This window comes from Nomascus leucogenys, chromosome 10 (assembly GCF_006542625.1).
Source record: "Nomascus leucogenys isolate Asia chromosome 10, Asia_NLE_v1, whole genome shotgun sequence".
NCBI lineage: Eukaryota > Metazoa > Chordata > Mammalia > Primates > Hylobatidae > Nomascus > Nomascus leucogenys.
This window is the reverse complement of record NC_044390.1, coordinates 67,480,674-67,504,086: the sequence shown is the minus strand read 5'-3', so window position 1 is coordinate 67,504,086 and position 23,413 is coordinate 67,480,674. Positions and strand designations below refer to the sequence as shown.

Below are 23,413 nucleotides of genomic sequence, written 5' to 3'. Positions count from 1 at the left end.
ATGTGGAAGGATGTATGGAAGGGTCACAGCTGGATGACCTCTTGGCAGCACTGTGATGGACAACACTCAAGTATCTGCTGAGGGACAGACTTAGAGGTCTTTAAGTTCCACTCCAATGACTAAATGTCACTTCTTAATATATGCTCTGCAGTTCAGTTTACCCTAATTCTGCAAAAGCTGCCTAAGCCATCTATGAAATCCACAGTACCTCCACAGTTCATGATTTTTCTGACAGCAGTTGTGGTCAAAATTTGTCTGCTTCTTAAATAATCAGCCAATTGTCCTCCAATAGGTACAACGATTGTCATAACCATGTGTGGGACTGCTGACAAGAGACCCACCTGGAAGGGAAAGAAACAGTAAGCAATTTGTCATTATTTCTGAGAGAGAGGCCTCCCTAATTCCCTTGCCCACCTCCACTCCACAGCCCCCCTACCTACCACCACCAAATTTAAGCATCTAATTATGTGGGAGCTGGGTAGGCCTGGATTTCATAATAAATAAATGATGAATGAGGAAATGATTTTAGACCTATCTGTGTCCTCTACCAGACTGGAAGCTCCTTGAGGGCAGAGATGACTTTTATTCATCACAGAGGGCATGGCACATGGGAGATAAAGCACTTGGCACCCAGTGAGCACTGATGACTGATGACAGCCACCATTTCATGACTATGCCAGCTCTTCCATGGTCACTTCTGACAGTATCTGTAGCTAGGCAGACATTTGTGTCTGCTCGGCTGCTGTTCTTTCCCTTGTAGGAAAGAGGTTTATCTTATGATGATGGTTTATGATTCACTATCCACACCCTTCCTTCCTAAAACACAATGGGCTTGATGATAATATCTGGGAGCATTGAAAGAGGTTCTTTCTTTTTTTTTTCTTTTTCTTTTTTCTTCTTCTTTTTTTTTTTAAGACAGAGTCTTGCTCTGTTGCCCAGGCTGGAGTGCAGTGGTGCAATCTTGCCTCACTGCAACCTCCGCCTCCTGGGTTCAAGTGATTCTCCTGTCTCAGCCTCCTGAGTAACTAGGATCACAGGCGTGCGTCACTACGCCCAGCTAATTTTTGTATTTTTAGTAGAGGTAGGGTTTCGCCATGTTGGTCAGGCTGGTCCTAACCTCAGGTGATCTGCCCGCCTTGGCCTCCCAAAATGCTGGGATTACAGGTGTGAGCCACCATGCCTGGCAGAAAGAGGTTCTTTCTAACCCATTGCAAACAATGATTGTTACTGCTATAGCCACCATTATGGAGAGGGGGTGTTCTGCAAAATGAATGGTAAGGTTCTTACTGCTACTCGCTGAGTAGCTTACAGGAAAAAAAGAAAACCCACACCCTCAAATCTTTTTATCCTTGCCTAATATACCGTCCTTGAGCTAGCTTCAAAAACACTCTAAGATTGGGTACAACATAAATCTTTAAAGCAGCTTAATATGGCTCTGATCCTTGCTAAGAAGAAATTAAACAGCTATGCATACTATGCATAGAATGTATAACTTGTCTGACAGCCAGGCTATTAGGTGTCACAGAACTGTTATGAATTATGATCAGCAATTTAATTATTTTATCATACAAAATTATTATCTGTAGAATCAAGAGATTTAAAGTTCAAGAATATTTGGAGCATCTGTGTGTTTACCTTACTTATTGCAAATCCAAAGACCTCTTCAAAATAAGCAGGCTGACTTATAAGGAGCAAATAAAAGGTCCAGCTTCTGCAAAAATTTGCCACAATGATGGCATAAACCGGCAAAGATGTGAAAAATCTTTTCCATGGGGTACTAAATTTCTAGGGAGTAAAAATACCATGAGATTTTTAGTAAAGATATTGACATTTTTTCTGTAAGAAGGCAACACAATCACTCATGAAAAGAGGTAAATCTTCATCTAACTTTTTATACTTACACTTAGACTAACCATGTTGGCCCCCTCTCCTATGCTTGTCTCTATATAGGTCTTCTCCTCATTAGATATTGTTGGATGAGCTGCTGGGCACTCATAGGCCTGCAACAGCCAAAACATGTACCAAATAATCCCAAACATGCCTGCAGTTAAAAAAGAAAAGGCTGGGTTATATGGTCTCATTTTCTTCCATTTCTAAATTTTTCAATTTTTACCATATGTATTTTTTTCATGTAAAATGGGTAATGTACCAATGTTGTAACAAGGTTTGAGGGACTCAAACAACTCACACATGCATGTGAACACCCAATTATCACATTTATGAACTACAAAATGATCTTTACAATATTTCCAAATGGCAGTATGTTTAGCTAGGGGAAAGTATTTTGTTGACATTCCTCTTGTTGTTAACTGGTATTTAAAGAAAGACAATGTTCTGCTTATTTTTTTTAGGTCAACTTTAATATAAACATTAATCAAATCATAGATAAAGTATTCCATTTATACAATAAACTTGTTTTAGTAATCTCTGTTTTGATGTAAGGAACTCTGAGCCAAACCCATATGCAGTAAAATACCATCTCTATGAGTCACATGTGAACTTGTGAAGTCAAATCACTCACCATAAATATAAAAGACAGAGGACCATCCAATGTACTGCACCAACACCCCAGCCAGGGGCATGGCAACAACTGCCCCTGCATAGGAACCTGGAATAAGAAAAGATTGAGGGAATCTGACCAATCATCATGCAAGCCTTTTCAGCTCATTTAGAATTCATATGGTAAAGTCAGGAATTAATCAAACTGAGCAGGAGTCAGACTGCCTCCGTGCAGAGAGACAGGCAAACTCCCAGTGTGCCATAGAACAGGGCTTTCAGGAGAGAAAGGTCACCAAGATGCCCTTTAACTTCATCCAGAGACCACACAGGATTTAGACAAAGATTGCTCCAGCACCACTGTTTGGAATTACATGAGAGAATGGAATCAGAAGATGAAAAAAATCTAAGAGAAATTTTGAAAATTCAACCAGGCACAATATTGGATGCTAAAAAGAGCAAGCAAAGGAACATACAAAATTTGCTTAGGAGGACTGGGAGGATTCTCATCCAGATCTTTAAATGACGGATATTGAATTATTTAAAACGTCATGATTTTTAAAGTCTTGATTTAAAAAAATAAATAAATAAAACGGAGAGGGTTGCCAGGCATGGTGGCTCACGCCTGTAATCCTAACATTTTGGGAGGCTGAGGCAAGCAGATCACTTGAGGCCAGGAGTTCAAGACCAGACTGGTCAACATAGCAAAACCCCATCTCTACTAAAAATACAAAAAATTAGCCTGGCATGGTGGCGCATGCCTGTAATCCCAGCTACTTGGGAGGCTGAGGCACAAGAATCACTTGAACCCGGGAGGCAGAGGTTGCAGGGAGGCAGAGGTTGCAGTGAGCCAAGATCTCACCACTGCACTCCAGCCTGGGCGACAGAGCAAGACTGTGTCTCAAAAAAAAAAAAAAAAAAAAGTGAGGGGTGAACAATTAAATTCCAGATGGCAAGAGGGCTGCTGTCTCCATTCAGCTCCTGAATGGGTACATTTTTACATGTATTTCTTACTTTGTAAAATTTAACCTTGCAAATGCTTACCTGTGTGTGAATGTTTATCTTGTCTAGACAAGATAATTGTGACTAGAGGCAGTGAACTGACCTCTCTGGACATCTGATAGGGAAACATGAGCCCTGTGACCTCCCATTATTGGGAGTTATTAGCTGAAAGAAAAAGTTACTGTCTGAGACTCCCCCTGGGCTGTGAATGAAAAAACTCTTGCTTCAGAAAAAGTAAGTGGTGACAGGAAATTCTATATCCCAGAATTTGATGCTAAGGAAGATGTTTAGGAAATGGCAGGTTGGGGATCTTCTAGAGAAATAGATTAAATCACATCTTTCCAAGGTGGGCCTGACCCTCGGTGAAAGGCCCAGCCTGAGATCTGGAATCTGAACATCATGACACCTGAGGAAGTCAAGAGATTCATTTTCCTCAGAGATAAGATGGGAATGAAATATCCATCTCAAGGGGTTGTTTTGAGGTTCAAATAAACCATGTATGTGAAGATGCTTTGTAAGCTATAAAGGGTTACACAAATGCCAGCTATTACCGCTATTATCATGTACAGAATGACAACACACTCAAAAAACAATCTCAGTGTTCCTCAAGCCAATAAGGTGAGCACTCCAGGCGTGTGTTGAGAATGGGCTGCAGGTCTGACTCTGCTGTGTGTGGAGATAGGGTGGCCTTCATCCCCAGGCCACATACCCTGGGAGGTGGGGTGGGTGAGCCTGGTTTAAGTAATGCAAAAGAATGCCTGGGACAGGGGCCGTTAGAGAATAACCCCCACTAACAAAGATGCACTGAGTGCTTTCTGGGCGCCTAGTACCATGCTAAGTATGCTGTACCCATGACTTTGTTTAACCCTCCTTCAACCTGACAAGGTAGATACCAATATGACCCCCATTTTATAAGGAGAAAGCCAGGCTGGGGAGGGGAGGTGGATTGCCTGAGGTCACACAGGTAGAAGTGACAAGTCATAGGACAGGAGCCCAAGTCTGTGGAACCCCAAAGCCCTTACTCTTATTTAATCATTCAGCCATGCCTCCTTCACTCAAAAGCAGCTGGTAATTCCCCTTACATAGTAACAAGCATTCTTTCATCAAGGAAACTTTACAATGTGATATGGCTTGGCTCTGTGTCCCTACCCAAATCGCATCTCAAATTGTAATCCCCATGTGTTGAGGGAAGAACCCAGGGGGAGGTGACTGGGTCATGGGGGCAGATTTCCCCCCCGTGCTGTTCTTATTATAGTGAGTGAAATCTCATGAGATCTGATGGTTTCAACATGTGGCACTTTACCCTTCACTCCCTCTCTCTCCTGTCACCATGTAAGACGTGCCTTGCCTCCCCTTTTGCCTCCTGCCGTGATTGTAAGTTTCCTGAGGCCTCCCCAGCCATGCAGAACTGTGAGTTGATTAAACCTCTTTCTTTTATAAACTACCCAGTCTCAGGTGGTTCTTTATATTTATGTGAAAACAGACTACTACACAATGTGACCTAAACCACCCTTCTTTTCTATCAGAAAAAAATCTTCCTCATCCTTTTGGACATTCTCCAATGTCAGTTCCTATTAGACACAGCCCCTTGAGCAAACAACAGGGCACTCAGCCCTTACTGCAGCTGCCCCCAGCTGCTCCCAGATTGCCCTGGGGAGCAGACTGCAGCTCAGTCCCCTGGGCCTCAGATGATTGTTGAATGGTATGCGAAAGAAAGAACAGAACTGGGGGTGAGAAAGAGGCCCTGGTTCTGCCCTCACTACCTGTAAGAATTTAAATCTTTTTTTTCTCCCTCAGCCTCAGTTTCCTCAACTATAAAACAATGGGTTGTAACTGGATGTATTAGTCTGATTTCATGCTGCTGATAAAGACAAACCCAAGTCTGAGCAATTTACAAAAGAAAGAGGTTTAATTGGACTCAGAGTTCCATGTGGTGGGGGAGGCCTCACAATCACGGCAAAAGGCAAAGAAGAGCAAGTCACATCTTACGTGGATGGCGGCAGGCAAAGAGAGAGCTTGTGCAGAGAAACTCCCGTTTTTAAAACCATCAGATCTCATGAGACCCATTCACTATCACGAGAAAAGCACAGGAAAGACCCACCTCCATGATTCAATCATCTCCCACCAGGTCCCTCCATAACACATGGGAATTATGGGAGCTACAAGATGAGATTTGGGTGGGGACAGAGCCAACCCATACCACTGGACGTTTTCTAGAATCCCTTCTAACTCCAATATCTTTTAAGATTAAGAATTGATTCACTCCAAGCCTGGGTTTCCTTCTTTAACATTTTCCTTTGGCTGTTCTTTGAAACCAAGGCCACACCTTAGCTGGGACATGTAATGAGGCCTGTGTCCTTGATCAGGTAACTTTCCTTGAGAGTCAAACCATTTCTTAAATCAGCCCTTTTAGGGCTATAAAAACACACTAAGAATGGGGAGTGGCTGCTAGTCATTCTCATTTTGCTGGCAAATCAAAACGAAAGGTCTTACAAATAAACCATCCAAAGAAAGTAAGGTCAAGGATCTAACAAGCCACAAGGCTAGCTGGGGTGAGTCTTATCCTCTTCTAGAGTTGGTATAAGCGCAGTAGTAGGGATGGAGATGCTCTTAAACTGCAAATGAGCGGATGGAGATGGTTTCTAAGGACAAGAGACACTGAATATGTAAAGACATCTCAGCTGAGCATGCAATTCCCAACTAGGCACAAAGTAGGCATAGTGGTGAATACCTCACACCACATTCTCAGGATTACTTTATTATTATTTCAAGGAGGTAAAAGGCCAGCAGGAAGAGGAAGAGTAAAACATATGAGAAATAAATAGAAAGCTATATTTCTCCCTTTAGCAAAGAAGAATATCTTAGGAAAGGTGTGCTAGCTTGAAAATCAGACAGACCTAAGCTGTAATTCACACTGCCTAGGCCACATTGTGACTTTTGTGGTCTAAGGTACTTTTTTTTTTTGAGACGGGGTCTTCCTCTGTCACTCAGGCTGGAGTACAATGGTGTGATCTCGGCTCACTGCAACCTCCGCCTCTGGGCTCAAGCCATCCTCCCCCTTGGCCTCCTGAGTAGTTGGGACCACAGGCATGAGCCACCGCGCCCAGCTAATTTTTTGTATTTTTGGTAGAGATTGGGTTTCACCACGTTGCCCAGGTTGGTCTCAAACTCTGAGGTTCAAGCAATCCTCCACCTCAGCTTCCCAAAGTGCTGGGATTACAGGAGCGAGCCACCGTGCCTGGCTGGTCTAAGGTACTTCTACCTTCATGGGCCCCTTCCCCCAACACATTTACCACTGTGTTGATGGCAGCAGCATGTGCTGTTGTTGTTCTGTTGTTGACTGATACCTAGGGACCCAGCCACACCTAGAGAGGCCCGTCCCACAGGGGTAGCTTGGAGATGGCAACCTCAGCAAGGTGAAGTTTGGAGATGCAGGAATTAAAGTCACATACTACTTGGGGGCTACTCATTTACTTTCAGATAAGATGGATGGTCTCTACTTCTTATTATCTGGGATATAATGACAAAAATTAATTTACATGTCTATATGACAACGTGTACGTGGTAGGAGTGTGAAGTAAGGAAATTTCCAGATCAAAAGTCAGGTCTCGTTTTAGCTCCATGATCTTGGGCAAGTCACCGAACTTTAGTTTCATATAAAAAGAAGAGGTGTGGGATGCTTGATGATCCCATCTTTCCACTTTTGTCCTTAGCAAATGTCATTTGTTGGCTAATCCAACAACCACTTCCAACCCTTTCTACCTTCTCCTTCACTCCTGAAGAGGCTGGTGAAACTAGGCATCTGCTTGCCTAGCCTCCTCTGCAGTTAGAAAAGCATATGATACAGTTAGGGCCAAAGAAATTAAAGTGGAAAGTTGGTAGGGGGCTTTGGGAAAGCTTTTGTTTTCCTGATGAAAGGGACAGATGGAATAAGCACAAGAGTAAATAAAAAGCTATCTCTGAGGATAGCAGAGTAGAAAGTCAGAACATGCCTAGGCCCTGGATGGATTTTTGAGCAGCAGAACCAACACTAGGCAACCACTCACCTTTAGAATTCTGTTATATAAAATAAATAGACTCATTTTAAGGCCCTTAGTAGGGTTTTCAGTTACTTGAAGCCAAAAAAGCATTCCATTTCTTTTTTCTTTTTTATTTTTAGAGACAAGTTCTCACTCTGTCACTCAGGCTGGAGTGCTGGGCCATCACAGCTTACAGCAGCCTCAACCTCCCAGGTTCAAGCAGTCCTCCTGCCTCAGCCTCCCTAGTAGCTAGGACCCCAGGCACACACCCCCATGCTCAGCTAATTTTTTTTTTTTTAAGACAAAGTCTCACTATATTGCCCAGGCTGGTCCTGAACTCCTGGGCTCCAGTGATCCTCCTGCCTCGGCCTCCCTAAAGTGCTGAGATTACAGGCGTAAGCCACCACATGAACCCAAAAAAAAGCATTCATAAATAAAATTTGTTATGATTCTAATACACTCACCACAAAAAGAGGTTGTGGCCAGTCGGCTTCTCTCCAAAGGTGGTGCCCACTTACTCCACATCCCATGGCAGGCTGGGTAGGTCACACCCTGGCAGAAGAGTTGAAAATAGATTAGTTGATTTGACTCTAGTTTCTGCTTGTGTTTAAAATATGGATGCTGCTTCTTCACACAGGCTACAATATAAAAGCCCAATTTATAGACACTGTTGTAGGTTGAATGTTTGTGTCCCCACCAAATTCCTATGTTAAAACCTAATTCCCAATGTGATGGTATTTGGAGATGGACCTTTGGGAAGTGACTAAGTAATAAGGGTGTAGCCCTCATGAATGAGATTAGCGCCTTATAAAAGAAACTCCAGAGAGCTCCCTCATCCCTTCTGCCATGAGCAGACACAGAGAAGGTAGATGTTTATGAACCAAGAAGCTGGCCCTCCCAAGTCACCCATCTGCCAGCACCTTGATCTTTGACTCCTCAGCCTCCAGAACTGTAAGAAATACATTTCTAGGCCAGGAGCGGTGGCTCACGCCTGTAGTCCCAGCACTTTGAGAGGCCGAGGTGGGCGGATCACTTGAGGCCAGGAGTTCAAGACCAGCCTAGCCAACATGATGAAACCCTAACTCTACTAAAAATACAAAAACTAGTTGGGCATGGTGGTGCATGCCTGTAATCCCAACTACCTGGGAGGCTGAGGCACGAGAATTGCTTGAACCCGGGAGGCAGAGGTTGCAGTGAGCTGAGATTGCACCACTGCACTACAGCCTGGGAAACACAGAAAGACTCTGTCAAAAAAAAAAAAAAAAAGGCCAGGGGCGGTGGCTTATGCTTGTAATCCCAGCAGTTTGGGAGGCTGAGGTGGGAGGATCACCTGAGGTCAGGAGTTCGAGACCAGCCTGGCCAACATGGCGAAATCCCGTCTCTACCAAAAAATACAAAAATTAGCCAGGTATAGTGGCATGCACCTGTAATCCCAGCTATGCCGGAGACTGAAGCAGAAGAATCACTTGAACCTGGAAGGCGGAGGTTGCAGTGAGCCGAGATCACGCCACTGCACTCCAACCTCGGTGACACAGTGAGACTCTGTCTCAAAAAAAAAAAAATTATTTTGTTTATAACCTACCCAGTTTATGGTATTCTGTAGAAGCCCAAATGGACTAAGACATACACTAAACAGCATGATTCAGCTATTTTGACTCACAGTACAGATGCTGAAATTCAAATACAGTTCCCATGTAAGCATGGTAGGAGATGGGGAAAAGGTCTTCATATTTATATTTCATATTATCATAGACTATCAGTGTAGGAAGAGCCTTCCACGATCAGTTGGTCCGTCCTCTCACTTCAAGATACAGAGCCTGAGGCTCAGGGCTGTTAAGTGACTAAAATTTAGTCTTCATGGATGCTAATATCGTGTTCTTTCCACCACACGGATACATCCAAAGTGCAGTATATGTCCCTCTAGTGGGACTAGAGTTGGATTTGAAATGATATAACAACTTACATTCTTAATTATAACATTCTTAATTATAACATACATACTAGTGTATATATATATAACGTATATACATTATATATATAACATATATATAACGTATATACATGTATATACGTTATATATATACACTAGTATGTATGTTATAATTAATCTATATATAATTAAATTTATATATAATTATACTCTCTCTATATATATATATGTATGCTTTGAAAAAGATGTAACTAGTGGTTGGGTGTGGTGGCTCACACCTGTAATCCCAGCACTTTGGGAGGCTGAGGTGGGCGGATCACCTGAGGTCAGGAGTTCGAGACCAGCCTGGCCAACATGGTGAAACGCCGTCTCTACTAAAAATACAAAAAATTAGCCGGGTGTGGTGACTGGCACCTGTAGTCCCAGCTACTCAGGAGGCTGAGGCAGGAGAATCGCTTGAACCTGGGAGGCGGATGTTGCAATGAGCCGAGATCGCGCCACTGCACTTCAGCCTGGGCGACAGAGCGAGACTCTATCTCAAAAAAAAAAAAAAAGGAAAAGATGTAACTAGCACATCAAACCCCATGATTTCAAAGATGTTATTTCTTAGAATAATAAGTATCTTTTGTTTTTGTTTTAAATGAGTCGATCTAGGGGAAAACAATAGGCAAATGATAGTACAAGTTGTACATGGGCATAACAAACTGATGAAGGTCAGAGGTGAATGACTGTGTCTGGGAAACATTGCTGCATATCAGGGGTTGGCAAACTATGGGCCAATTGGTTCACCATCTGTTTTTGTATAGCCCACAAGCTAAGAATGTTTTTTACGTTTTAAAATGCTGAGAAAAAAATCAAAAGAATAATAATATTTAATGGCACACAACAATCATATGAAATTCGAATTTCAGTTTGTAAAATGTTTAATTGGAACGTAACCATGCCCATTTGTTTCCATAGTGTCTCTGGCTGCTTTTGCACTATACAGCAGGGTTGAGTAGGTGCGACAGACACTGTATGGCCTGTAAAGTCCAAAATATTTACCTTCTGGCTCCACATCATGCTGCCTCCTTCACTGAATTAAATCTCTGCATCAGACTACACCCTTGAAAATGTACAGATTTATTAATGCATCCACTTAAATTGTTTTAGTGGAATGAGCCTTTGCTATGTGAACTGTAGATTTGGGCTTCAGTTTCACTATCTATTAAAATGAAGAGGGTCGGGTTAGATTATCTCTAAGATCATTATGGAAGGGTCCTTTATTGTTCATAAATGTAAAATCACACAAGCATTTTAATTAAAATTCTTGAAATTTTAGCCATTACCAGGGAATGAAAATAGCAGGAAAAGGAAGAAAATATAGAAAAAACGGAGTAAAGGGGATTTTCTTCAGAAGCTGAATTTTCTAAAGGACTGTGCTGTTTCTAGCAACGTCAAAAACTGTAAGGAAAGTATCTCCTACCTCCACTAAACCTTGCAGAATTCTGACACACATGACGCATCCGTAATGCACTCTGGCCGCAGAGGGAATGAACATGTTTAGAGTCGATGTTAGGAAGATGGCAGCTCCAAAGACCCTGAGGGACCAAAGCACCGTGTTATTCGGCAGGCCCGCTGATGGATGTGGTACTTCAGCTAAGCACCAGAAACAAACCTAACAGTTCATGAAAGATCCCTGTGGAAATCCCTGTGGAAAGATCACGCCTGTAATCCCAGCACTTTGGGAGGTTGAGGTGGGTGGATCACCTGAGTTCAGGAGTTTGAGGCCAGCCTGGCCAACATGGCGAAACCCCATCTCTACTAAAAATACAAAAAATTAGCCAGGCATGGTGGCTGGCACCTGTAATTTGGAGAAATAGATGTGTTAGGGTCTAGTGTACCCCAAGCTAGACTCTTGGGCTTCTTTGATTCCCAAGCTCTGGCCCCTGGACCAACTATGAACACATTTTTGGCGGCGCAGGGATGTCCTGCCTGGATGATGTCCTGAAAAGTTGGAGATTGGCCAGATTCAGGTAAGCTTGCTAGAGACCTACCATCCTGCCTGGTTCCCCACTGACTGACCTTTTCTGACTGTTACTGTATGTTTGAGGTTGTTTCCTGCTTCCCAGAGCTGCTCTCAGTTTACCAGAAGGAAACACTGACTATCCAAGAAGCATTGTATGTCCTGGGACCAGCCAAGCACAAGACAGGTTGTGTACCTGTCTTAGCTCCCATTCCCTGGCCAGCCCAGGGTGCCCTTGGAAAAGAGAGCAAGCAGCATTTTCTTCCCCTCTCACATACGTTGATGATGTTTCCACTCTTTTTATGTGCTGGGAAATTATATTATGTGTGATGTTTTTCAAGGCAGAGGTGTAAGCAGTAACCCAGGAAATCATAGCAACCAATATTTTATCACTTTTTAAAAAGAATACAATAGGTAAGTAACAATAAATAAAAGACATAAATTAGACAAGAACCTAAATAAATATATGCTTATTCCTATTTAGATCTTATGTTAGTGGCTTCCAATTTTTTTTACCTTAACCCATAAACAAAATATATTTTATATTGCAACCCAGTCCATACTCATACATACAAATGTAACTGAAACGAGTCTCAAAAACCAATATTTACCCTTATGTGCAATGCATTCAGATATTTTCTATTCTATTTTATTCCATTTGATTATCTTTTCTTCTATTTCTCTCTTTCTTTTTAAAAAATGCTTATTGGTAAATCATATTGTTTTCACAACTATCTAATGAGTTGTGCTTTAGAATTTGAAAAAAAACACTTTTTTAAAATGGAATGCACTCCATGAAATCCATTTATGGAAAGTCATATGGGAAATACAATTGGAAGGGATCTGGAGAGATTTAGTTCACTCCTTTTCTAATACATGATACACTCTACAACATCTCCCCCAAGTGGCCATCCTCCTCTGCTTGAATACCTCCGGTGACAGAGAACTCACTGCTTCTTGAGACCACTCACTCTGTTCTTGGGTACTTTTAATTGCTCAAACACCCACTACAGAGTCTCAAGGACATTAGAGACACATCTTGCAGTCTAGAGGCAAGCCCCCACCATTCATCTGAGAAAACCTTTATGGTACTGGGTGATATTAACATAAGATTACAGAATGTCACTGGTCAAGGGGAACTGAAATACAATCTAGTCCAATGTTTCATTTCACAGATGAAGAAACTGGGGCCCAGGGAGGGAAGGAAAGTGACTCAATAGAGGTCACCCAGTGATCCAATTAGGGGACAGGAACCATTTCTCCTGACTCAGAGTTGATTGCTCTTTTTACCACATAATCACTTGAAGAGTTACAAGGTAAATTTAATTGGATGAAAAACGAAATAAAAAGAAACTCTTGGCTGGGTGCTGGTGGCTCACGCCTGTAATCCCAGTACTTTGAGAGGCTAAGGCAGGTAGATCACTTGGGGTCAAGAGTTTGAGATCAGCCTGGCCAACACAGTGAAACCTCGTCTCTACCAAAAATACAAAAGTTAGCTGGGTGTAGTGGTGCACACTTGTAATCCCAACTGTTCAGGAGGCTGAGGAACCAGAGTTGCTTGAATGCCGAGTGGGGCAAGGGAGGGGGCGGAGCAGAGGTTGCAGTGAGCCAAGATCACACCACTGCACTCCAGCCTGGGTGACAGAGTGAGACACCATCTCAAAAATAAAAATAAAAATAAATTAAGATCAGGGTCATTTGGGATCAGTATCTGTGAATTGCATCTATCCAAATGGCTCCTGTTTTTCATTCTGCACCCCCAAATTGAGAGCCAGCTATGCAGAATTTATAGGTACAAAGCCACATTTCATTGGTTTGTATCATGTTATATCAATTTATCTTACCTGTTAGCAGCAAACTTGTTTGAAATGAAACCACCTGGAATTTGTGTCATAATATAGCCCCAGAAAAAAGATCCATGGATAAGGCCCACTGTTTCTGGATCCCAGTTAAACTGTGCTGTCTGGAAACAAGAAATCAGATATAGTTGTGTTTGTTAGAAAAAGGCTGACAACCATTTTTCACCAATGAGCCTACACAATAATAACCTCATGAGGTCTTTCTTTTTTCATTTATTCAACACATATTTATGGAGGGCATCTTACATACTTGGGGATAGCAGCAAGCAAAAGTCCTGGGCCAGGCGTAGTGGTGTGTGCCTGTAGTCCCAGTTATTTAGGAGGCTGAGGTGGGAAGATGGCTTGAGCCTAGGAGGTCAAGGCTGCAGTGAGCCAAGATAGTGCCAATGCACTCCAGCCTGGGCAACAGAGTGAAACCCCATCTTAAAAAACAAAACCGGCTGGGTGCAGTGGCTCATGCCTGTAATCCCAGCACTTTGGGAGGCCGAGGCGGGTGGATCACAAGGTCAGGAGATCGAGACCATCCTGGCTAACACGGTGAAACCCCATCTCTACTAAAAATGCAAAACAAAATTAGCTGGGCGTGGTGGCGGGCGCCTGTAGTCCCAGCTACTCAGGATGCTGAGGCAGGAGAATGGCGTGAACCTGGGAGATGGAATTTGCAGTGAGCTGAGATCGCACCACTGCATTCCAGCTTGGGCAACAGAGCGAGACTCCATCTCAAAACAAAACAAAACACAACAAACAAACAAAAAAGTCCCTGCTCTCATAGATTTCACCTTCTAATAAGAGATTATGTACAAATTTAAATATATATGTATTTATATTAATGGTCATGGTGACTCACACCTGTAATCCCAATGCTTTGGAAGGCCTAGGCAGGAGGATTACTTGAGGCCAGGAGCTCAAGACCAGCCTGGGCAACGTGGCAAGACCCCATCTCTACAAAAAATTCAAAATCTAGCCAGCTAGGCCAGGTGCAATGGCTCACGCCTGTAATCCCAGCACTTTGGGAGATAAAGGTGGATGGATCATTTGAGGTCAGGAGTTCGAGACCAGCCTAGCCAACATGGTGAAACCCCCATCTCTACTAAAAATATAAAAATCAGCTGGGTGTGGTGGCAGGCGCCTATAATCCCAGCTACTTGGGAGGCTGAGGCAGGAGAATCACCTGAACCCAAGAGGCAGAGGTTGTAATGAGCCAAGATCACGCCACTACACTCCAGCCTGGGTGACAGAGAGAGACTCCATCTGAAAAATAATAATAATAATAATAATAATAATAATAATAATAATACAAACCTGGCCAGGTGTGGTGGTGTGTGCCTGTAGTCCTAGCTACTCAGGAGGCTGATGTAGGAGGATCCCTGGAACCCAGGAGTTGGTCAAGGTTAAGGTAAGCTACAAACACACCACTGTACTCCAGTGTGAGTGACAGAGCAAGACCCTGTCTCTAAAAATACATATATCTAATGTGTGTGTGTGTATATATACATATAAAATATATATAATGTGTGTGTATATATGTATATACACAGAGAGAGAACACAAAATAGCAATGAATGCTAAGGAGAAAATAAAATAGCTTGTGAATAAAACAAAAAAACGGGGTTTTGAGGGGGCTACTAAGTTATTTACTACATTATTCAGATGACAGTTTGGTGATAGCACAAAGAGAATTAGAGTCTTAAGTCTCTCATTTCTTAATGAGGACAATAAAGCCCATTCTACCTACCCATAGGATGTGTGGGGATAAATGGCATGAATATTTCTAATAGGTTATCTCTCTGCTTAGAGATTTTGCATGTAACAGATTAGGATAGTGACTGGCACACAGTGTAGACTCAATAAATGTTAGCAGCCATTACTGATACGATGCTAATGGCAATGGCAACAACACAACCTTCCACAACCCTTAGGCCATTGAAAATGTGATTCTCTAGGGCTGGAATCCCTTTCCTCATGTTCTTTCCCAGGTAAAGTAACTCATTCTGTTTAGACTCATTGTAAATGGTCCTTCCTCGGAGGAAACTTCCTGAATCCCCAAAATTGAACTGGTCCCTTTTTCCTGGGCTTGTCTTACAGACCTTTGGTCCCACAGCCATGGCACCAACACGGTGCTGTCTTCAGTGAATGGATGTCTACATGTCAATTTCCCACACAGGGCACCAAGAAACTCTAAGATAGCAGCCATGGCCTGTTTGACTTATAGTCTTAGTACCTAAATCAAACGCCTGGGAACATAGAAGGTACAAGTGTGTATTCGCCAAATGAATGAATAAATGAATGGCTTTGTAAAGCTTTTTGATATCAAAATGCAAATACGGAGTAAGAGCGTTCCTAATTATCAACATACTGTGTTTTATAGATTTTTATCACTGCTTATTTTCCTGTCACAAGTTGTTACATATTTATCCGCCCATCTGTTCAACGTTCATCCTGTGCCTCCTGAATGCAATGTTAGGTGCTGGACAGTGTAAATACAGACTCAAACGAGCATTGTCTTTGCCTTCTAGGAGCTTACAGTCCAAGTCACTTTGGCCTATACTCTATTTCTCATTTTACGAATTAGAAAGTTGAAGCTCAGTGGTAAAAAGGAACTAGCAAACTATCATTAATTCAAATCAGCTCAGCAAATTTTTATTTTGTGTTTATTGTGTAACACACATAGTTCTACGCACTGGGGTACAGCAGTGAACTGCCTTTTTGAAGATGCCAGTGGAGACAGCGGGTAATAAACAATTACAGGCAGAGTTAGATGGTAACCAGTGATAAGATGAAAAAATAAAGCAGGGAAGGCAATATGAAGTGTTGGATGGCAGTGAGGTGGGGTAAATTTTAGATAGAATGGCCAGGAAAGTCTTCACTGAGAAGATGAAGTTTAAATAAAGACCTAAAGAAAGGAAGGGACCAAGTCATATGGTCATTTGAGATGTGAGCTTTCCAGGCAGAGAAACAGCAAGTGCAAGGGACCCAAGGTAGGGTTGTGTCTTGCGTGTGAGAGGAAAAGCAGTATGTCAGTACAGCTGGAGGGTAATGAATGAGGAGGAAGAGAATAGGTGTTAATGCAAGAGAGGTTACAATGATGAAGGGTTCTTTAAGACATCACAGGAACTCTGGCTTTTAAACAAAGAGAGATGAAAACCATTGGAAAATTTGAGCAGAGGTGGAATATGATTTCACTAAGGTGCTTTCTACAGATTTCCTCCTTTAATTTTTAAAACACCTAGAAGTAATTGCAAATGAGGAAACTAAGGCTTAGAGAGATTAATTTACTTGTCCAAGGTCATACAACTATTTGCAAGGAAAAGGGGACGCAAAACCTCTCATCTGCCTAACCCCAAAACACGATATTCTTTCTATTGCTTGGAGAGACTTTATTTTCTCACTAAGGAGAGACCAGACTTCTTTGCCCAGATCCACAGAATTACCCGAGGATCCAAGACAGAGGGAGAACTAGACCCTTTCTCTAACTCCCACTTCAACCAGCTGCTAATTGTCAGTCACAACATCCCTTTCTCATGCCTTTCTCTCTGGGGAAATAGTGCTTCTGTCAATCTCTGAAAGAAATAATACATGAAGAAGAGCCCCTAGGCTGCTGAGAACTGACTTTCATTGTCATTTGAGACTCATTAAAACCATAATAGTGGACTAAAGACTTGGATAGACATTTCTCCAAGGAAGGCCAATAAATGGCCAATAGCTACATGAAAAGGCGGTCAATGTCACTAATCATCAGGGAAATGCAAATCAAAACCACAATAAGATGTCATTTTATACCTGTTAGGATGACTATTATCAAAAACAAAACAAAAAACAAGAAGTGTTGGTGAGGATGAAGAGAAAATAAAGCTCTTATATACTGTTGGTGGGAATGGGTGCAGCCACTATGGAAAACAGTACAGAGGTTCCTCCAAAATTTAAAAACAGAACTACTGTATGATTTAGCAATCCCACTTCTGGGTATTTATTCAAAAGAGTTGAAATCATGATCTCAAAGACATATTAGTACCCCCATGTTCACTGAAGCATTATTCACAATAGCCAAGACATGGAAAAAACCTGAATGCCCATTGACAGATGAATAAAGAAAATGTAGCTGGGGGCAGTAGCTCATGCTTGTAATCCCAGCACTTTGGGAGGCCAAGGCGGGTAGATCACTTGAGGTCAGGAGTTCAAGACCAGCCTGGCCAACGTGGTGAAACCCCGTCACCACTAAAAATATAAAAATTAGCCTGGCATGGTGGCACGTGCCTGTAATCCCAACTACTCAGGAGGCTGAGGTAGGAGAATCACTTGAACCTGGGAGGTGGAAGTTGCAGTGAGCCAAGATTGTGCCACTGCACTCCAGCCTGGGTGACAGAGTGAGACTCCATCTCAAAAAAAAAAAAAAATTCTGTAAGATGTAACAACTGGCATGAACCTGGAGGACATTACGCTCAGTGAAATGAGCCAGTCACAGAAAGACAAATACTGCATGATTCCACTTACATGACATATCTAAAATAGTCAAATTCATAGACTCAAAGAGTAGAATGATGGTTGTCAGGTGCTGGGGGAGGGGGAAATGAGGAGTTACTAATTAATGGGCAAAAAGTTTCAGTCAAGCAAAATAAACAAGCTCTAGAAATCTGCTATTCAACATTGTACTTAGAGTCAGACATAATGTATTGTACACTAAAAAGTTTTTTAAAACAGTAGTTCTCATGTTAAGCATTCTTATCACAATAAAATTTTTTATTTTTATTAAATAAAAATTTTATTAAATTAAAATTATAAAATTTAAAAAAATGGCCCTGTATATGGACCATCACTATAATAAACCAAACACTGTGTCAGATATTGTGAAAGGCCAAAAAATGGCCCCAAAAAGATATCCACATCAAATCCCTGGGACCTATAAATGCTACCTTATCTGGAAAACAGGTCTTTGCTGATGTGAAAATGTCAAGAATCTTAAAATGAGATATCTGGACTATCCAGCTGGGCCCTAAACCCAATGACAAGTGTCCTTATAGGAGAAAGACAGATGGAGATTTGAGACAAAAGAGGAGACATGCAGAAAGATGTCCACGTGAAGATGGAGGCAGAGATGAGAGTGACATTGTCGCACACCGAGGATCTGCTGCGGCCACTAGAAGCTGGAAGAGTCAAGGAAGGATTCTCTGCTAGAGTCTTCAGAGGGCATGAGGTGCTGCCAACACCTTCATTTAGACCCGGTCTCCACAGCTCTGAGAGAATAAATTTCTATTGTTTTAAGCCATCAAGTTTGTGGTAATATGTTATGGCAGCCTTAGGGAACTAATGTAGGTATTTAATATAGGTTAGCTTATTTAATCTTCAAAGCAGTCCTTTTATTCCCATCTCACAATAAGGGCAATGAGGGTTATCAAAGAACTTCTAGAAATGTCAGTTCCTGTCTGCTCACACTTCTAAGAGGATTCCACCTTCTCCTGCAACATGGGATTCTCCCCCACTGACCACCACAGCTGACTGGACACCTGAGTAGAGACAGCCAAGCCAGTCGGGTGTGGTGGCTCACGCTTGTAATCCCAGCACTTTGGGAGGCCAGGGTGGACAGATCACTTGAGGTCAGGAGTTCAAGATCAGCCTGGCCAACATGGTGAAACCTTGTCTCTATTTTAAAAATACAAAAATTAGCTGGGCGTTGCGGCATGCACCTGTAATCCCAGCTACTTGATAGCCTAAGGAGTAGAATTGCTTGAACTGGGGAGGTGGAGGTTGCAGTGAGCCGAGATCATGTCACCGCACTCCAGCCTGGGCAACAGAGGAAGATTCTGTCTCAAAAAAAAAAAAAAAAGTTTAAGACAGCCAAGCCATAGGCTAGGCTCAGCCAGTCAGCCTCTCCCTCTCTCTGTGTCTCTGTCTCTTTCTCTTTCTTTCTCTCTCTCTCTCTCTCTCTCTCTCCACACACACACACACACACACACACACACACACAGAGAGAGAGAGAGCAACCCAAACCCGTAGAGATTCTAGTTAGACAATAGTGCACTCTTGAACCCAGATAAGTCCCACAGAGTCACAGAGTCAGGGCCAAGTAAATCAGCTTCCTGGCAAGACAAAGGCTCAAGTCACTTCCACTGTGGAGGGCAGTGAGAAGCCAGGGAAGAGGAAAGAAAGCAGTCCATGAAGTACCGGGGAAAATGGAGCTGACTCCAAGAAAAGCAGATGAAAGACTCTGTGGGGCGAGCAAGCTGGAGACCTTAGCAAAGGCTTCTCTAGTTCCCATGAGGGAAAGCTCCATTCAGCACTTCTGGCAGGGCCTGTCCTGTGGCCTCAGAAAGAATTACATAAAGACTTCCTTCCCACCTCAGGGTGGAGGACAGCCTGGGTTTCAGCCCTACCTCAGGCTGGCTTCTGTGTCCTGGGTGCAGACTGCACAAACATACACCACAGACCTGCTTTCTGCCCTTGGCTTTCACGAGATCCTCTTACAGCCCTACAATAATCCCCACTACCATTTTTGTTTGTTTGTTTGTTTATTTAGACAGAGTCTCACACATCTGGACTCACTACAACCTCCAACTCCCAGGATTCTCCTGCCTCAGCCTCCCAAGTAGCTGGGACTACAGGTGTGCGCCACCATGTCTGGCTAAATTTTTTGTAGTTTTTAGTAGAGATGGGGTTTCACCATGTTGGCCAGGCTAGTCTAGAACTCCTGACCTCAGGTGATCCACCCACCTTGGCCTCCCAAATTGCTGGGATTATAGGCGTGAGCCACCATGCCGGGCCCCAATAATCCCCTTTTAACTCTAGCCAGTTTCACTGCACTTCTCTTCTTCGCAACCAGCAATCTCTGACCAGGACACAAGGGCAACTTATTCAAGGTCCCAGAGCTCATTAAAACCAGGTCTGGCCAGTTCCAAAGCCCATGCTCTGAATCCTACAGGGCCCATGATCTGTGGGAAGAACTTTGGACTTTTCCTGAGAGTAATGAGAAAACAAAATCACAAGTTTCTCAAACTTCGGTCATTTTTTTTTCTTACTATATGCCAAACACTTTTCTAAGAGTTCACATGTTTTAACTCATAACTATTAAATTTAAAATATGGGCCAGGCACAGTGGTGCGTGCTTGTCCCAGCACTTTGGGAGGCCAAGGCAGGAGGATCCCTTGAGGCCAGGAGTTTGAGATCAGCCTGGGCAACATGGCGTGATCCCATCTCTAAAAAAATTTTTTTTAATTAGTTAGGAATGGTGGCATGAGCCTGTGGAGCCAGCTACTCGGAAACTGAAGTGGGAGGATCACTTAAGCCCAGGAGGTCAAGGCTACAGTGAACTATGATCACACCACTTCATTGAAGCCTGGGCAACAGAGATACCATTTCAAAAAAAAGAAAAAAAGTGTTCACGCATTAGTTAAAATCACTCTTCATACCCCTTGTAGAATATATGCCACATATTTGAAAGATCTACCTATTCATACTGCTTATTTCTCTCCTTCTTTCGAAATAAAGATTTAAAGATATCTCAGTGCCAAATATCTAGTTTTTCCCTTAAAACGGAAAAACCAAACAAACATACCAGCCATTCAGAGCCTTTTTTAATACGATTAGCAAAGTATTTGTCATTTGGTTGAACATGCTCAGTTGATATCTAAGCTTTGTTCTAGGTGGACAAGAGAAATAATCTGCTATAAATTAGAGCTGTGCTAGAGTTACTGATACTAAATCCCTACTCCTGAGTCCAGAGGAAAAAAATTTAAACCATATTTCAGATTTTAATCAGTTTCTCTAAGACTCCAGAGGGCACAGCCGTAGAAACCAGACAGCGCACACTAGCATTGTTCCTCGGGTTTATCAAAATGTCTTTTCCATATGCCTCAGAGCAGACTCTATTGACCGAGGTCTATCTTTTCAGGCAACAAACAAATGCAAAACAGCATCTCATTTTGATCTGGGCCTCAGCAGACAAGTTTTAATTAGCTGGTCTTGCTCACAAAAGGCTGAAAGAATGCATGTGATACACATCTGAAACCTTGCAAATATACATCATTCTTTATTTTAAAAATGCATGATATGCCCTTCTACCTCTATCCCCCACAGCCCACAAAAGACAGGATATCCTTTTAGGACAGATTTGGCTGTGGCATCAAATAGAGCCTAGTTAGGAGGATCTCCATGGTGCTGTTTTCCTCTGGCAGAATAATCTCTTGGTTTGAAAAAAGCAAAAACAAATAGCTTACAGACCAACTAAAGACTTCTTTTTGACAGATTGAAATCAAATTTTCTCAAACCAGTGCCTGGCAGGAGACTGTGCCAGATGATGCTAATAGATATGGCATGAAAGAGAGCATTCTATGATCAAGTCAGTCCAGGAAATACTGCCTACCACATCTCCCTCTTGGAAAGTCTCATAGGACACAGCACGGTATGGGCTCCAGGTCTCACACTGCCTTCTTCATGGCACAGCCTGCAGCGCAGTGATTTCCCAGAAACTAGTTCAAAAAACTGTGATCTAAATGTTTCTTCAAATAGAGGGAGGGACCAGAGGACTATTAAATGTCTCTCTGCAAATGAATGGATTTCTGCATGAGTCATTGCAGTGTGTGAGTTTAGTACGATGAAACATGCATTTATGGGGTGTCCACTGGGCAGACATTTTTGTTTGTTTCTTTTCCCCCATAACCTCAGTACTTCTCTAGGTCTATCATTTAAGCAGCAAACCAGATTTTATGTTTCCAGTGATTCCTAAAACAATACTATTTAAGTCACTTTGAAGTATCCTTGCTTATAACTATGATGGCCTCTGAACTGGCCCTGTGGCCTCCATTCCTATCTCACCTCAATCTGGCCCCCTGCGATGGGGCAGTGACTAATCTGGAGCACAGATGTGATCATTCCATGCTTGCAGCCCCTTGCTACATGCCTATCAGGCTGTGGATGATCAGCCCCCTATTTACTTCGCTGCCTCCACCTCAACGTGCTCTACCCAATCACTGGGAGTTCTCAACCTGGAGTCTGTGGATGGAATCCTGTGCATCTGAGAACTTGGATGGGAAAAAAACATGCATCTTTATTTTCACTCTTAACCAAAATTTAGCATTTTCTGCCATTATGAATGTAGGCAACAAGCCACAGTCATATGACTAGTACCTATGACTCTGTCCCACGTGGAAATCGTAAATATGTTCAAATCGTATTACAGTCATGGCCACTATTTCCAACAATGGCATACGTTCCAACTTAAAATCACAGTGAATGTTAGAGCCGATGCTAGATTTTGTCACTGATGTACTACTAAAGAAGCCCATATGTTTCTATGTCACAAACGTGATTTTTAAATGTTTTGATATTTATATTTTAATATAATTGGCTTCTTTTGTCATCCTTTGTGTTTTATTCTAAGAACTTGAAACATTACTTTGGCAAAGGTTCCATTAGTCATCTCCAGGAGTCCATGACACAGAAAAGATGATGAGCTCCTGTTTCAGTTCCTAAAATATACCCACATAGCATATGTACGTTCCCTCTCTCTCTCTCTTTCTCTCTCTCTCTCTCTGTCTCTTTCTTACAGTCCTTCACAGTACCTTTTTCTTCAAACATTCTTCTTCCCACCACACCACACCCTCTTTGCCTGGTCCAGCCATCACTTTGGGAATTTGTTCACAATAGCGAAGTCTGGGCTGGGCCCTCTCCTATGAGCCCGAGCATCCTGTGTACCTCCAACACAGCACCTACCCCCTCAAACTGTCATCACTTACTTGTCTCAATGAGGACAGGGCCCAGTCTAGGTCGTTCACCTTTCTATCCCCATCACTTTGCACAGTACCCAGCACAAGTAGCCACTCTCCATTTTTGTCATATCACTGAAGGAATTGCAGGGCTTTCTCTCAAGGAGCAAAGTATTGACACAGCTGCAGTCAACAGTTTCCTCAGGATTGTAGTCTCACCTACTGATCTGAGATGCTGAGATGCTGAGATGGGAGGAGATACTCATCTGAGATGCTGAAATGGGAGGATGCTGAGATGGGAGGGTCATTTCAACCTGGCAGGTTGGGGCTGCAGTGAGCCAAGATCGCGCCACCGTACTCTAGCCTGGGAGACCGAGGGAGACCCTGTCTCAAACAGAAAAGTCTTC

General features: G+C 42.6%; 1 protein-coding gene and 1 non-coding gene across 3 annotated transcripts in view; both read right to left on the bottom strand.

Moving 5' to 3' along the window:
• SLC17A8 (solute carrier family 17 member 8) overlaps positions 1–23,413 on the bottom strand; it is a 64,725-nt gene that overhangs the window by 17,704 nt on the left and 23,608 nt on the right. The window contains exons 3-9 of one of the 2 annotated variants that reach the window (XM_003269903.2): positions 13,297–13,415; positions 10,913–11,027; positions 7,982–8,069; positions 2,522–2,608; positions 1,902–2,041; positions 1,636–1,785; positions 209–341 (exon numbers count right to left, since the gene is read on the bottom strand). In XM_003269903.2, coding sequence (XP_003269951.1) covers positions 209–341; positions 1,636–1,785; positions 1,902–2,041; positions 2,522–2,608; positions 7,982–8,069; positions 10,913–11,027; positions 13,297–13,415 — 832 coding nt within the window. The remainder of the gene's footprint in view (positions 1–208; positions 342–1,635; positions 1,786–1,901; positions 2,042–2,521; positions 2,609–7,981; positions 8,070–10,912; positions 11,028–13,296; positions 13,416–23,413) is intronic. The other variant, XM_003269904.2, reaches the window with a different exon arrangement.
• LOC115837161 lies at positions 2,131–2,236 on the bottom strand. Its single transcript, XR_004032191.1, has one exon. It is a non-coding gene; the product is annotated as a small nucleolar RNA U13 (small nucleolar RNA).